The 13,151-nt window shown below is 44.9% G+C and overlaps 1 protein-coding gene across 1 annotated transcript; it reads right to left on the bottom strand.

Annotated features, from left to right (window-relative positions):
• Nucleotides 1-1,873: 1,873 nt before the first annotated feature.
• ZNF706 (zinc finger protein 706) lies at nucleotides 1,874-7,307 on the bottom strand. The gene is made up of 4 exons (XM_080378053.1): nucleotides 7,179-7,307; nucleotides 4,089-4,225; nucleotides 2,807-2,914; nucleotides 1,874-2,178 (listed from the first exon to the last, which is right to left on the bottom strand). The coding sequence occupies exons 2-3, from the start codon at nucleotides 4,221-4,223 to the stop codon at nucleotides 2,819-2,821; spliced, it is 231 nt and encodes a 76-aa protein (XP_080234179.1). The 5' UTR covers nucleotides 4,224-4,225; nucleotides 7,179-7,307; the 3' UTR covers nucleotides 1,874-2,178; nucleotides 2,807-2,818.
• Between the last annotated feature and the right edge of the window lie 5,844 nt (nucleotides 7,308-13,151).

Here is a 13,151-nt window from a genome sequence, read left to right as displayed (position 1 = left end):
GCTGGGGATCTTACTGAAGTGAGGATTACCCTTGCCTTCTAATACATAAAGCCCCATTGTTTCACAGGGTATTTTCAACTCAAACATCATAAAGTTTTGAAAATACAATTCTAACTGAAGTTAACCATCCCACTAGCGATGCAGCTTTCCAGCTCTTCGGTGCTCATTAAGAGAGATTGTTTATGAAACAAAAACTTTTTATTTAATGCTACACAATCTGAATTGAAGGAACAGAACATATACTTCACCTTAGGACCAAGCTATAGGGATACAGCCCAGAACATTTTCCAAAGTAAAACCAGACTACCAATCAGTGCAAGACACATCTTTATCCATTTGCACTCAGCGTATTTTCAGACAAACTACAGCATTGGAACATTTAAGTATCTCCCCCATACAGCACAAAGGTTGAGAGCAGATTTCTTGCCTTGTGGGAGCCCGTTTGTCAGGATATATGTATCGGTAACATTAAAGAAAAATAAATGAAGCGTTACATTCTTATGTCAGGTGTACAAGTGCAGTAGTGGATTACTCTGAGAGGAGAACAACATTATTTATAAAAGTTAAGTGGTATACAGGTTATCCTGGAGTGACTATAATACAGAGAAACTTTATGCCAAAGTATTTACAGAGATACTGTCACAGCAAAGAGGACAGGAAGCTAGTCTCACAGAAGTAGTTCAATAAAGAGCAAATGAGTGGATGAAGACAAAGGCTTTGACTTTATATAATAAAATACCAAGTGCATTCTTTTAAGTGAATGAGTCTTTGAGACTATGGTCCTAGATTTTAGGAAGCCATCTGAAGGTCTGATGTACAGTCCGGCTGCATAGCAAGGGTTACTTGGACTGCCAGAATTTTTACATCCATTGTAACCTCAGTAAATCACAGCAATTCTAGTACTGCTTCTTACTGCAAGGTCAAAACTAAAGCTCTTAAATAAGCCCCCTCCAAATGCCAAAGATGGGATTTTGTATAGCAGACCTTCTAGCACCATTCAGATGTTACTCCACTACTTCTGTACTGTACATCTGGGATTACAACTAAGCCCAAAACACTTTAAATTATGTTTAGCTGCTCAATGTTCTTGGCCACAGTTATTATCCAGCTTTTTCTTGTCAATGCAACTTTAATCACATCCGATTTCTTTAAGTAGCTGTATTATTTTAGTTACTTTGGCTCTTTTCCAACAGGCTTATTATTTTAAGCTGGTTGTGCAGAAGGTTATTAATGGCTGGCTATTTTGCATATTTCTTGAAGAGTTGCTACTGAAATAACCAGACGCATTTGAGGGTTTGACTGCTTAAAATATCATTAAAAAAATTTTTCAAATCAAATTTTCAACTAAGAGCAGAGTTGCTTTAACCTAGTATTCGCAAGCATTTTTCAAGCCAGCATACCCAGAAGCATTCAACCCTGCCACCTCTCTCAGCTTCCTGAGCCATCTACCAAATACAAAGGATAACAAGCATAACCAGAGTCTCTCCAGTGCATGACTTCAAGGAACATGATCCCTCACGGTAAAGGAATCCCATTGGAAATGGCTTGCAGTATTAGACTCCAATACACAGGACAAAAATGTAGAAGGAAGTCTCAGGATTCTCATGCAGCTTCTAGGGAGTCTGCTGCACCTTGAGCCAACAACTTGACCATTAGTGACCAGGCTCAAGCAGGCAGCACACTGAACAGTAAATCTGAGCAGCTTCCCTTTTCACTAAAGATTAATTTACTGTAATGTACATTACTTTCAGTGGAACAATACTGCTCAGGTTTTGGCAGGATGGGGAGAATTCCACTTTGTCTTTTTTATGATTTTATAAGGCAGATAATGCAGAAAGTTGAAACAGAACTTCTACAATGATTTAATCTGTGATATTGTAAAATCAAAGTACTACTTTATTAAATGAGTTATTTTACACAATATGAACATCAATATAATTACAATTGTAAAAAATTTTTTATAACAAGTATGGACTGATTTTTCAGGATTTCCAAATAGGGCACAACTGTACATTTACACAGAATTGTCTTTGCGTGAAGCCCAAGAGGGAACAGCATAAAAATATGAATGTTTCTGTAGCCCCTTCATTTTTGCTGATCAACAGTTTTAGAAAAGCAGCTGCAGGTTTGTTATGTAAGGTCTGACAGTAGAAGAGTCAATAGGTGCCATGATTTCACCTATAAAAAACAAGAATAACTCAGTTAAGCTGAACCATTACACAATGCTGTTTACCTTTGTGTGAATGAAATGCCTTAATACTGCTTTTCACCTTATTTCAGCCTTTTATTATAACCACTTCCAGTTACAGCCTAACAAGCGGCGACTGGAAAATCTCTTCCTATAGTTAACACAGAGGTTAAGTTTTGAATGCAGAAAAATCTGCATTCACTTGCATAGCTTCAGGAACAAAAAGGCTCAATTGCTGTAAATATACTAAACAGCTACTTCCATTACATGTTTTGTAGCAACAGACAGATTTAACTTATATGTATTCTGTTCAAAGCAAAACCTAACATTTCAAAGCAAGAACTAAATAATAAAGTATTCCTACAACTCTAAGGATGGCTATTTGAAATAACATTAATCACTCTTAAAGTCCAGGCACAGTGAAATGCCACAGCCATTTCACCTATGTAAGTATTAACTTGCTTCTCCTGTGTAACAGTTCAGGGGTATAACTTTAACCTATAGTTAATTTTTATATTAAAGGAAAAGCAGCAAGTTTTAAGTCCCAGCTGTTGGTGGCAAAAAGCTGATTTGTAATACACCTTTCTCAGACAATCATTTAAAAATTAAGGTAATGACCTGTAGACAACTTTACGCCTGAACATCAGCCAATTCTGGAGGAAGTGGAGTCTTAGGATGCTTGCTTTCAAAGTGCTGTTTGAAGGTCTTGGGATCCGGCATTTGTGTCTGATTAAAGAGAGACATTTAACTTTATGCACAGTACAAGAGTTCAACACTACTACAAAACCTGTTCTCTGCTATGTTTTATTTTCATTTTCCTGAAGCAAACTGTCTACTCAGTGACAGAAGTACCATTAATTTAGCTGCAGAGTAAGACAGTAGTTAACCTCAGTTTTTCAGAGAGGTGCTTCTGAGCACCAGTATCATGCTGTTTTGGCATGTTCATCAAGGGTATTATTCTTGCTAGAAATCTCCCTGCAGATCTTACACTTCACAGGTTGGTTTGCTGGAAAACCTACCTCCTTACCATTTTCCTTTTCAACAGCTAAAAGACCAATGTTTACCCTTTTCAGAATCGAACGTTTAGGGAAGTTATTTCTTTAGTTTATCAATAAGCCAAAGAGTTGTGGTGTAGACTGATTCTCTACTTGGCACAAGCCATCTCAGACCACTGCTGCTACACAGTTGCAGGCATCAATTGCCCAAAGGGATTGCTGCTACAGCCTGATCCACAAGAAGAGGAGCTAGTTACAAGTATTTAAGTGAGCAGCCCTTAATTTGGAATCTTATTTAAAACATTCAAAGTGACAAATCTATTTTGGGACTGGCCATTTAAGTGAAAATGGCAAGTTTATCCTTCAGCTCCAAAACAAGCACATTCAGGAAAACCAGCCAAAAGGAAAGTATAATCTGATTAGTGCTCACATTTCTGTTCTCTTGTCAAGTAATTTATTCTAGTAGAAGGTACTGTGTATCAAATTTACACTAAAGCTTTTGGCACTACCGCTTTTCCTCTCTACGTTAACATTGATAACCAGTGACTCTAAGATTGACCAATTCAATCACAAAGAGAAGAAATATTTCTATCTGGAGATTAAACAGGAAGTGATCTCACACTTTTCACATCTTATACATCATACTAACAGCACATGCAGACCCCTGCAATTCAAAAGGCAAGATAACTACCCAAACCAGATCTGTACATGACCTCTCAGATTTTGTCCTATCTCAATACAGAGAGTAATCTGTAAGAAGTCACATAACAGAAGCAAATGCTTATAGCAACAAGCTAAACAGCCCCTTAAGAAGTATTTTAGCTTCCACTAATCTTTTAAAAATTCTGCTCTAAGCTGGAAGACAGACGTGCCTACAATAGTAGTTTGTCTTCAGTTCCTCTTACCCTACAGACAGTGCAGGTATATATCAAGGCAGCCTTGGCTGCAGCCTTCTGATCATGTCCTTGTTTCTTTTTTTGCTCAGCTTGCTTTTTGGCGTTTTTCTGCTGTGACTGAATCTTCTGCTGTCCACGAGCCATATCTACAAACAAAAAGAAGACATTTAGTCTACAAACATGAGAAACTACTGCTGCTAGCTGACTCAGAAGTTGTAACCATGAGCATGACGCCGTCACGAGCTCTGTCCATAAGGCCTACAACTCCTATAATTCATATACAACAGACATCTGTTCAAGCTCTTTACTATGTAAAGAGTGTGGTTTTAGTATAGTTCTTAAAATATGCATCAAAATTATTAGGCCATTCTAAGGTTTCTTCCTCTACAAAGCTTCATGGTCTACTTTTAGAAAGTGCTTTCAATAGTCAGAATAATTACAAGTTTCCTTTACAGTTCATAGAAATTTATTCTCTATTTCCACAGGTATAATAAAATCTAGTGTTTGTTTGGTTTGGGGTTTTTTTTAAAGCTTAAGACTCAACCTTTATTTCTGGGAACCTGAAACAGGTTCCAAGAAAGTCAAATCAAAGTATTAGTCAAGCTGGACTACTACCTTCTTGTGTATGCGCTTGTGAGCTGCTCTGGAGTTGGGAATGCCAAGAGCAATAGGTCACCCCTCTTTATTCAAGGCTATTTTTACAGGTGGCTGTTGTTTTTGAATTTCAGCCAACTTTACACAGATACATACGTCTTAAAAAGTAGTAAAATCACCCTCACCAGAAGCCATTACTCCATATATAGACAAGAGCATAAAGGAAACAAACACTATTGCTGTATGCCATTAGAAGGTCCACCAGAAGAAAAAGCGAGATACAAAAATCACATTTTAGGGAGCAGCAGAACAGCACATTTTACAACAGCCCACTAGGACACCCAATTCAGCTTGCACCCCACCCCCAGAGCAGTCACCAGGCAGCATTTGGGCGCACCAACAGAGCAGGCTTCAGAGTGTGGTTATATAACCCAGCAGCCCACTTGCTACTATTATCTTTCTCACAGTCCCTCACAGCCCACGCACAATCCAGTTGTGCAGCTCTCACAGAAGCATGAGATTTACTATACAAGCACAGGACAGCTAGTGAAGTCCATTGTTTTCAGGACAACTAGCAAAGCCTAATGTTCGCAGGAGGCTGCCTGGTTAGTCATTGCCCTTCCACACAAGCTGGACATTTGCTGTTTGGTAGTCAGGAGACACGCTGTGTGACTACAACAGGTCTGTCATGCTGTCCTTTCCACAAGGGCAGACAGCCTTCTACTGCAAGGGGGTGAAAGGCCTATCCAAACAAAGACTGACCTCCAGTAAATATGCACGACAACCCCTTAAAACCATTATGAAAATGAAGTTTCTACAAAACATCAACATCTGGAAATTCAGCATTGCAAGACTTTCTTGACATGCAGCAAAGATGGCCCCAAGACCTGAAACACTCCCGCAGATTGAGAGGAACCTCTCAGGCCACAGTCCAGTTCTCTCACGGTATATAACACCACCACGTAATCCTTTACAGAAGTATTACACTACATCTTCAGTGTTCCCTCCTCTTTCCCCACCGGTTTCTCTAAAAGGGAATTTAAAATTCCATATGGCTAACAAAACTGAACACAAAAAACCCCACACATCATTAACAAGTGTAAAGAAATACATGTGGTGTTCAACAGTTTCTCTAAGATACAGCACTGAACATTAATAAGACTAAAAATACCAGCCTATGCTTCATTGTATGCTACGGTTATTCTGAAACACCCCAGTCAGGGCCTCACACTGTTTACGTACAGCATGGTTCAACACGAACACCAGATTCCCATTCAAAAAAAAAAGGAAAAAAAAGAAGAGATATTGCCAATAGCTTTGCATACACTAGAAGGAACTGCAGGTTTTATTCTGTTCTATTTTACCAGCATTACAGTAATCCTCCAGAAGTCAGGGGGCTTTAACAAAAAATACGCAGATGTAATAATTTTTTTTTCATAAAGTGTTTGCATATTACTATGTATTTTAGTCCCCTGATAAGAACTTCTTAAGTAGTACACTGCAACAGGCAACCACACTGAGCCTGTACGTATTTGGCAACTGCTGGTTTCAGTTAAACAAGAAAACATGAACAAAAACATCTGCTTAAAAATACCAGCCTCCATGTGATGCCCAAGACCAAATATCTGAGAGTTTAAATACTGCAAATTACACTGAACACAGCTGAAAAACACAGAAGGAATACTCAATTACTGAAAAATTAAGCCTATTTGGACTAGCTATTCTAAGAAACTGAAAAAAAAAAATCCCAAAGTTCGTTTAAAAGAATGATTTCATCTAGGAGGCTAAATCTGTATTTTAGTTGCACAACACAGGTAAGTGTTGTTTTCCTCATCAGGCACACCCTCAGAGAGTGCAGCAAACCGGCCTGCCGTTCTGAAATCATATGTAGGAAGCCCAACACCACAGAAAAACGTGCTGCCAAATGCGAACAGCAACAGCACGGGCGTTAGAGGGGAGCGAGGCTGGAGCCAGCGGCCCGCTAACGCCTCACGCAGTATCATTTCCTTGTAAGTAACCGGAGCGGAGAGTTTCAAGTCCTAAAACGGGACACCGACAGCTGCTTCCGCTGTCACTTCCAGAAACAAACACCAGCCTGAGGTACCCCGGCGTCCCCGCCCGGGCGGCGGCGGGCTCGGCCCTGAGGGGCAGCAACGGGCCCCCGCCCGGCACCGCCGCGAGGGCGGCCTGAGGCGCGCAGGGCACCGGGAGGCCGCGGCTCCCGGCAGGGCCACGCGGGACGGGGGGCGGCCCGGCCGCGCCACGTGCCCTGCGGGAAGGCCCGAGGAAGGAAGCGGGCCCCGGCGGTGGAGCGCCGGCCGCGGGGAGCCGGCCCGCCGCAGGCTGGGAGCAGAGCGCGCCGCGCTGCCGGGCCGCCCCCTTCCCCCCCGGGGCGGGCCTGCTCTGCCGCGCCACCGCCACCACCGGGCCCGCTCCCCCGCGCCCCCCGCCCCGCAGCCGGCGCGGCCGCCCCACCGCGCGAAGGGGGCCGGCACCGCCGCTCACCCGGCCTAGGAGTCCGGCCTGGGCGGCCCTGGCGAGCGGGTGGAGAAGGCTCCGCGCGGCCCCGCAGAAGCCGCCGCCGCCTGCCCGAGAGGAGGAGGAGGAGGAGGGACGGCGGGTGCCGGCACTGCGCATGCGCGGCCCCGCCCCCGGCGCCCGCCCTGCCCGGCCCTGTTGGCGCGCGACCCAGCCCCGCCGGCCAATGGCGGCGCCCGCCTGTTACATAAGGCGGGGGGGGAGGGGGCGCGGGGCCGTGCTGACCCCGCGCTGCAGCTCGGCCCGCCCCGCGCAGAGGGGAGGGGGGGCGGCCGCGGTTACGGCGTGTCCCCGCCGCGAAAGCGCTCTGCGCGGCTTCCCCCGGGTGGCTGGGGCAGCCGGGCCCGCGCTTGGCGGTCAGAGGGGAGGAAGCAAGGCCAGGCCCAGGGATCTGGCTTCGGCCCTAAGGCGGCAGCGCTGGCCCTGGGGCAGGGGCGCGCTGGTGCGGGACCCCGGGCGGGCCGCGGCCCCGCCAGTGGCCGGCGTTGCGAGAGGCCCGGTGCGCGGGAACAGCCGGGCAGGGCGAGGCTGCGGTCACGGGTGGCTGGCGGTGGCTGCGGTACGGCCGGGGAGCGCAGCCTGGCTCCGACCGCTCGGCTCCCGAGGGCCGTTGCCCCGGCTGGGCCCGGGGTCGCTGATCGGTGATGGGCTCCGTGTGCCGCGGGCAGCGCTGTGCCGCAGCGCCGGTGGGACTGCGGTAGGCGCCTGCCCTCAGCCCGCCGCCGCTGTTCCCGGCAAGCCCCGCTCCCAGGCACATTCCTCTGCGCTTAGCGTGCAGGCGCAGCCTAAAAATAGTTGCTGTTCCTACTCAGTGGCATCCAGAAAAATGGCTCTGGAGAGGCTGTAGGGAAGGGGCTGGAGATGAGGCCAGGCAGGGATCCCGGGGAGGACGAAATCCTCCTGTTCAGGTGGCAGTTCGTGCGGAGGGGCCACGTGTAGGCTTGAAGGGTTAAAAGAACTGAAAGCAGAAGGAAAGAGCCTGAGAGGCGGAACTGGCTTCAAGTTGAAAATGTGCTGCATCTTGTTTTGGTGTTTAAGGCAGGACTGCAGAGGAAGTCGTTTACAGACTGTATTCAAAGCAGAAGTGATCTGAAAGGTATTAACTTGCATGAATAGAGATGGAGGCAGGCCTTGCTAAGAAGGATAAAGCAGCACTTTTTTTTTTTTTTTAATTGACATTTTCATACGTCCCAAAGGAAGACTGAATGTCTGTGCCTTCTCAGTTGATAGACCCATTAGGAAGAGGAGAAATAGCAGCAGCATCTCTGCTCAGAGGTGATGTTCTGCCACTCTTTGAGCAGCTGTAGTTTTAAAATAAGCCTTGAGTCTTGAAGAGTTCTGTGTCTGGGGCAAACCAGCAAACATGATATGCTTGCTAGTGGAATTACTAGGTGTGGGCTTGGCATTCTACAGGCTGGGTGACTGTAATGTTCCCTTCCAATCTGAGTGAGAGGAAAAAGAAGAAGGGAAACCCCCCCCACCCCCCACCCCCCCCCCCAAAAAAAAAAAAAATCCCTAAAGCAGTACGCTAAATGTTTTGGGCCATCATTACAAGCCATGCCCAGAGCATGACAGCAGTTACAGGGGAGCTGTGTAGCAGATTTCTGACACTTCAGTCACTGGAAGTAGGTCTGGATGTGTCAACATCTAAGACAGTCAAACATAAGCCTATAATAAAAAATGAAGTTCCTAACATTTTCCTAAAAAAATTGTCTTCCTGATATTCCTGTTTGTAATGATGTCTTTACGTTAAACTGACAGGACTAAAAATGCTTATACCTAGACAGTGCAATTCACACTGCATTAAAGTGACCTTGTCAGCAGGTTCTGAACTCTACGGAAACAGGCAACTATAAAAAACACTGAAAGTGTGCATGTGCTTGTGGGGCAGTGAGGAGAGGTGGACGTTTTGGGTTCTGTGCTTGGAAGCAGGTGGTTTTCAGAATGAGGTTTCGCTTTGATTGGAGAGAAGATTGCAAAGTGAAAAAAGCCTCTTTCCTGGCTGATGCTATTCTAGGAGGACTGTTGGCTTCAGATGTCGAACTGGAGATGGCTTTCAAGAGTTGTGTCCCCATACTGTGACACTTCTACGCACCTGGCTGGACAACATTGTCAAATAAAACAGATCACATGCCACACACTGAGCTCTGGCTGGTCTCCAAACCTTTTTCTGCTTTTGAGAGAACAAGATCTCCTTGCAGGACAGGGAACTGCGGTCTTCCCTCTGGCTGCTCTGTCTTTTGTCCCTTTGGGCTGTAGGTCCTGGTCATAACATCAGTCCCTGTATTGCCCAAATCGTGGCTCTGCAATTTAGATGCTTCCAGAGGGACCACTGGGGAAAAAAAACCAAACAAACAAACATGAAAGAAAGAAAAGTCCCCATAGCTGAGATTTCTGCTATGAAAATAGTAAGGAAAATTTCCCATTCACTTCAGATGATTTTTTAAAACTTATTCACTGTATGAAACTTATCACATCAAAGTGGGTATTTCCATGCACGTGCACAGGTTAGCAGAGGGACAAAGGGTAGATATGGTGAGCTGGCAGAGAGGCAAGGCTGGTCTGTGTGCTGAATGCTTTGCATAGCTCTGACAAAACGAACCCGTCGTAATTGCAGTTTATCTGGCTTACAGACTTCGCCTGCTTTGTGTTGCTCCCATATGAGGTGAAGCAAGCCAGAGTACATGAATGAAAGTAGAAGTTAAAATGAAAAATAAATGCAAGCTTTAGACTGAAACGTATCTTGAAATTGCTAGAATTGTACTGCAGTGTTTTTCTGCGTGCTTCTTGTTTAATTGTTGTTTTCTAGTTTAAAACCAACTCATAAACTCCACAGATATTGCAGAGTGTTCTGCATCAAAATAGAATGAAAATCAAGAATACCTCTCAGTAGTTAAGGGTAGACCAAATGCAAGGAGTTCATTATTATCCCCAAGCCAAGACTTAGAAAAATGTTTCAATGGTTACAAATAACTGAAATCTTTAGCAGCATCATACACAAAGAAAACACAGCTCTGTATGAGTGTGGATAAGGCATCTGAGCTCTTACGGAGCCCCTAAAAGTAGTTCAAATTAAAAAAAAAAACAGCACCAAAACACCACATTATTATCTTCCCACGTTGAGACCATTGATGAGGAAACAAGGGTCCAATTCAAGCTTAAGTGTGGATGTGGTGACCAACATGATCAGAAAAAGCAAAATACCAATCTACTCAGGAAGAAAGCAGCAAAGGAAACTGGAAGGAGCAATGCTGTAAGGCAGGATTATTTGTTCGTTTGTTGTTTTGGGATTTTCTAACAGTCTTGGGTGTTCATTATTCTCATGCTTATTTCCCATCTCTTTGGATTCCAGCTCCACATCATTTCCTGTGCCTGCACAGAGGTACAGTTTCTGTCATTAGATATAACATACGTGTTCTGTGTGACAGCGACTCATTGGCACTTGAATTCTGGTGTCCCCAGCATGACTGCCTGTTGCGGACCTGCTGGCATTTAAACATGTATTATTAAACCCATTTTGAAAGCAGTTGTTCTGAGGTGCAGAGCAAGTTTGCTCACAGCAGCATAGGTGGGGCTGCGCTTCCCTTCTGAATCAACTCCTGTGCATCTGCCAGGTCCTCCCACTGCTGTTCCCTACCACGCTTACTGCCTGTGTCTTTTTCCTAATCATTTGCTTGTGTGCTCGCTATTGATCCGGTGTTCTCATCAATCAAGCATCATCTCACTGGCTAAATGCTGGTGCATCTTGAGTGCTGCCCTTTGCTACCTGCGGGGAGTACACGTGCTGGTACTGTGTGCTTGCCTATCGAGTGATGTTATTCAGTGCCCCACCATGACCCCTTGGCATGTCTGAACAAGTCAAGGTAAGGGAAGGGGATGCGCCCTGGGCCCACAAGTGGTGGAGGTCTTCTCCCTAGATTTCATGGATGCAGGCCAACATTGAAAAGAACGCAGAACTGCAGAGAGATTGGCTCTGCAGTCGAAGGTCATAAGACACAGACTTTGAAACCGATATCCTTTGAAAGGATATTCAAAGCTGATGCGATGGTAGATCAGAGTCAGTATTGCTGAATTTCAGGGACAAGATGACATGGTTGCAGGCAGAACCTCAGACAGGCTGGAATCCTCTGCAGTTAGCATTGTTTGATATAAAACATCATGCAGCAGTACTTAATCTAGCTCAGGGGCCTGACCAGGTAGCATTTTGCTCATTTACCCTTTCTCTGTGTTAGCATACCATTCTTTTTCCTGTAAAGGCATTTTTCACAACCACAGCTCCAGCTCTCATATATCCAGTTCATGCCTCCCTGACACAACATTAACTCCTGTCCCTCCACTGACCCTAATTCCTGTGTGCTACTTTTCCACAGCTGGAATGCTGACATTTCATGGGTTTGCCTGGTATTGCTGTTGTGGCAAATACAAAAACCAGTGAGATCTTAAATCACGTATTTAGTTCACAGATTAAATAGATTCTTAGTTCTGCACTGGTATGAGATGATACCAAATCACAATATATATATACTGCAGGATGAAATATTTTAAGGCACATGATGGTATGCCTCTTTCTGCATGTTACTGTAGAGCTAGGTATTTTGTAGTGTGCAGTATGCTGATCTGCAAGGTTTAGAAATGGGAAAAAAGGGAAAAAAAGAAGAGAAAAAAAAAAAAAAAAAAGAGAAGGAAAGCCAAAGACTCTGCTCTGTTTTGGAAGGAAGATGGCACAGCAATGCAACTCTCTTGGCAGGGCACCGCAGGCTTGCGATACCCTTCCACTTCCACTGGAGCTTTGAAGGACCAGCCCCTTTAGCAGCAACGCAGGTCTTTTCCTGGTTTGCCTGCTGCCTTTCTGAACAGTTTCTTTGTTTCAGGGACATCTGATAGGGTCGACACCTGATGGGTCACATCCTCTGGAACAAGGACAACCTCAGGTGATGTCCACCATATTGCCAGCCTCCCTCTGCTGCTCACTGTACTCATGCTCCCATCAGTAGACTTCAGAAACACATAAACAAGAGGGACATTATCCTTACTAGCAAGACAGTCCCCCCTCTTCTTCCACACCCCCAGTAAGCTGGCAGCCTGACAGGTGCCCATGCATTTGTTAACCTTTTCCAAATGTTGATACAACAGTCACTTATATCTCACCCCTACCACAGTCTCAGGATCCTGTGCAACAAGGTAGCCTATGGAAATACTTTTGTTACCAAATCTTAAATTAGGACAAACCCAGGGAAGAGTGTCCCAGAGGTGATGGTAGATTGTGGTGTTGTGTTGTTTTGCTTTTCTGGCATAGACACTACAACTAACAGTCCCTTCTCTCTTTCTTTTTTTTTTTTCTCCCATAGCACCTGACCCTTTGCAGCAAGCATGGATGGAGCTGCTTCATTGAACATTCCTCTCCCTTGGAAGGGCAAAAAAATGTTCAAGGGAGGATGTGACATGGAGCTGCCCACATCCTCTGAGAGGTGAAGAGAGGGCTTGAGGAAAAGGCTCATGAGGAATGACAGAGAGGGAGGCAGTGAGGAGCTCAGAGATGCAGTTCCTCAAAGGTTGGCAAGGCGTATGCACCTCCTGGGGAGCATGGGCAAAGATTGTCTTCTGACCTCTAAGTATTGTGCAGTCTCTCCTCTTGTAAATCCATTTTGTTGGATGTGACTTTTGCTAAAAACAACAAGGTGCAAATGCCTTTCTCAGCATGTCACAACTTTTTTGACCAACCCACACAGACAAACTGGAGACCTTGAGAACACACGCTTCCGTTCTATATAAACAGTTTAAAATAGATTTTAGCTTTGCACAGCATTACGTACAGTTACTGTTTTTAAATGCACACCAATTAATCTGATGTGTTTATTTACTTTTTGTGTGTGCCCTCGATTCATGCTTTTAAATCTTGTACATGTTTAAGTCCCTGCCTTATCATGAAAACCAATATAT

The sequence above is a fragment of the Falco punctatus genome (genome assembly GCF_963210335.1).
Source record: "Falco punctatus genome assembly, chromosome: 3".
NCBI classification, from domain to species: domain Eukaryota; kingdom Metazoa; phylum Chordata; class Aves; order Falconiformes; family Falconidae; genus Falco; species Falco punctatus.
This window is presented reverse-complemented; position numbering and strand designations above follow the sequence as displayed.

What these genes read in the sequence shown, in the direction of transcription:
- ZNF706 (XM_080378053.1), bottom strand. Translation starts at nt 4,223, where the DNA reads ATGGCTCGTGGACAGCAGAAGATTCAGTCACAGCAGAAAAACGCCAAA. An exon ending in ATACCTGCACTGTCTGTAGG is followed by an intron (nt 2,915 to 4,088) that starts GTAAGAGGAACT and finishes CTCTTTAATCAG; the next exon opens with ACACAAATGCCGGATCCCAA.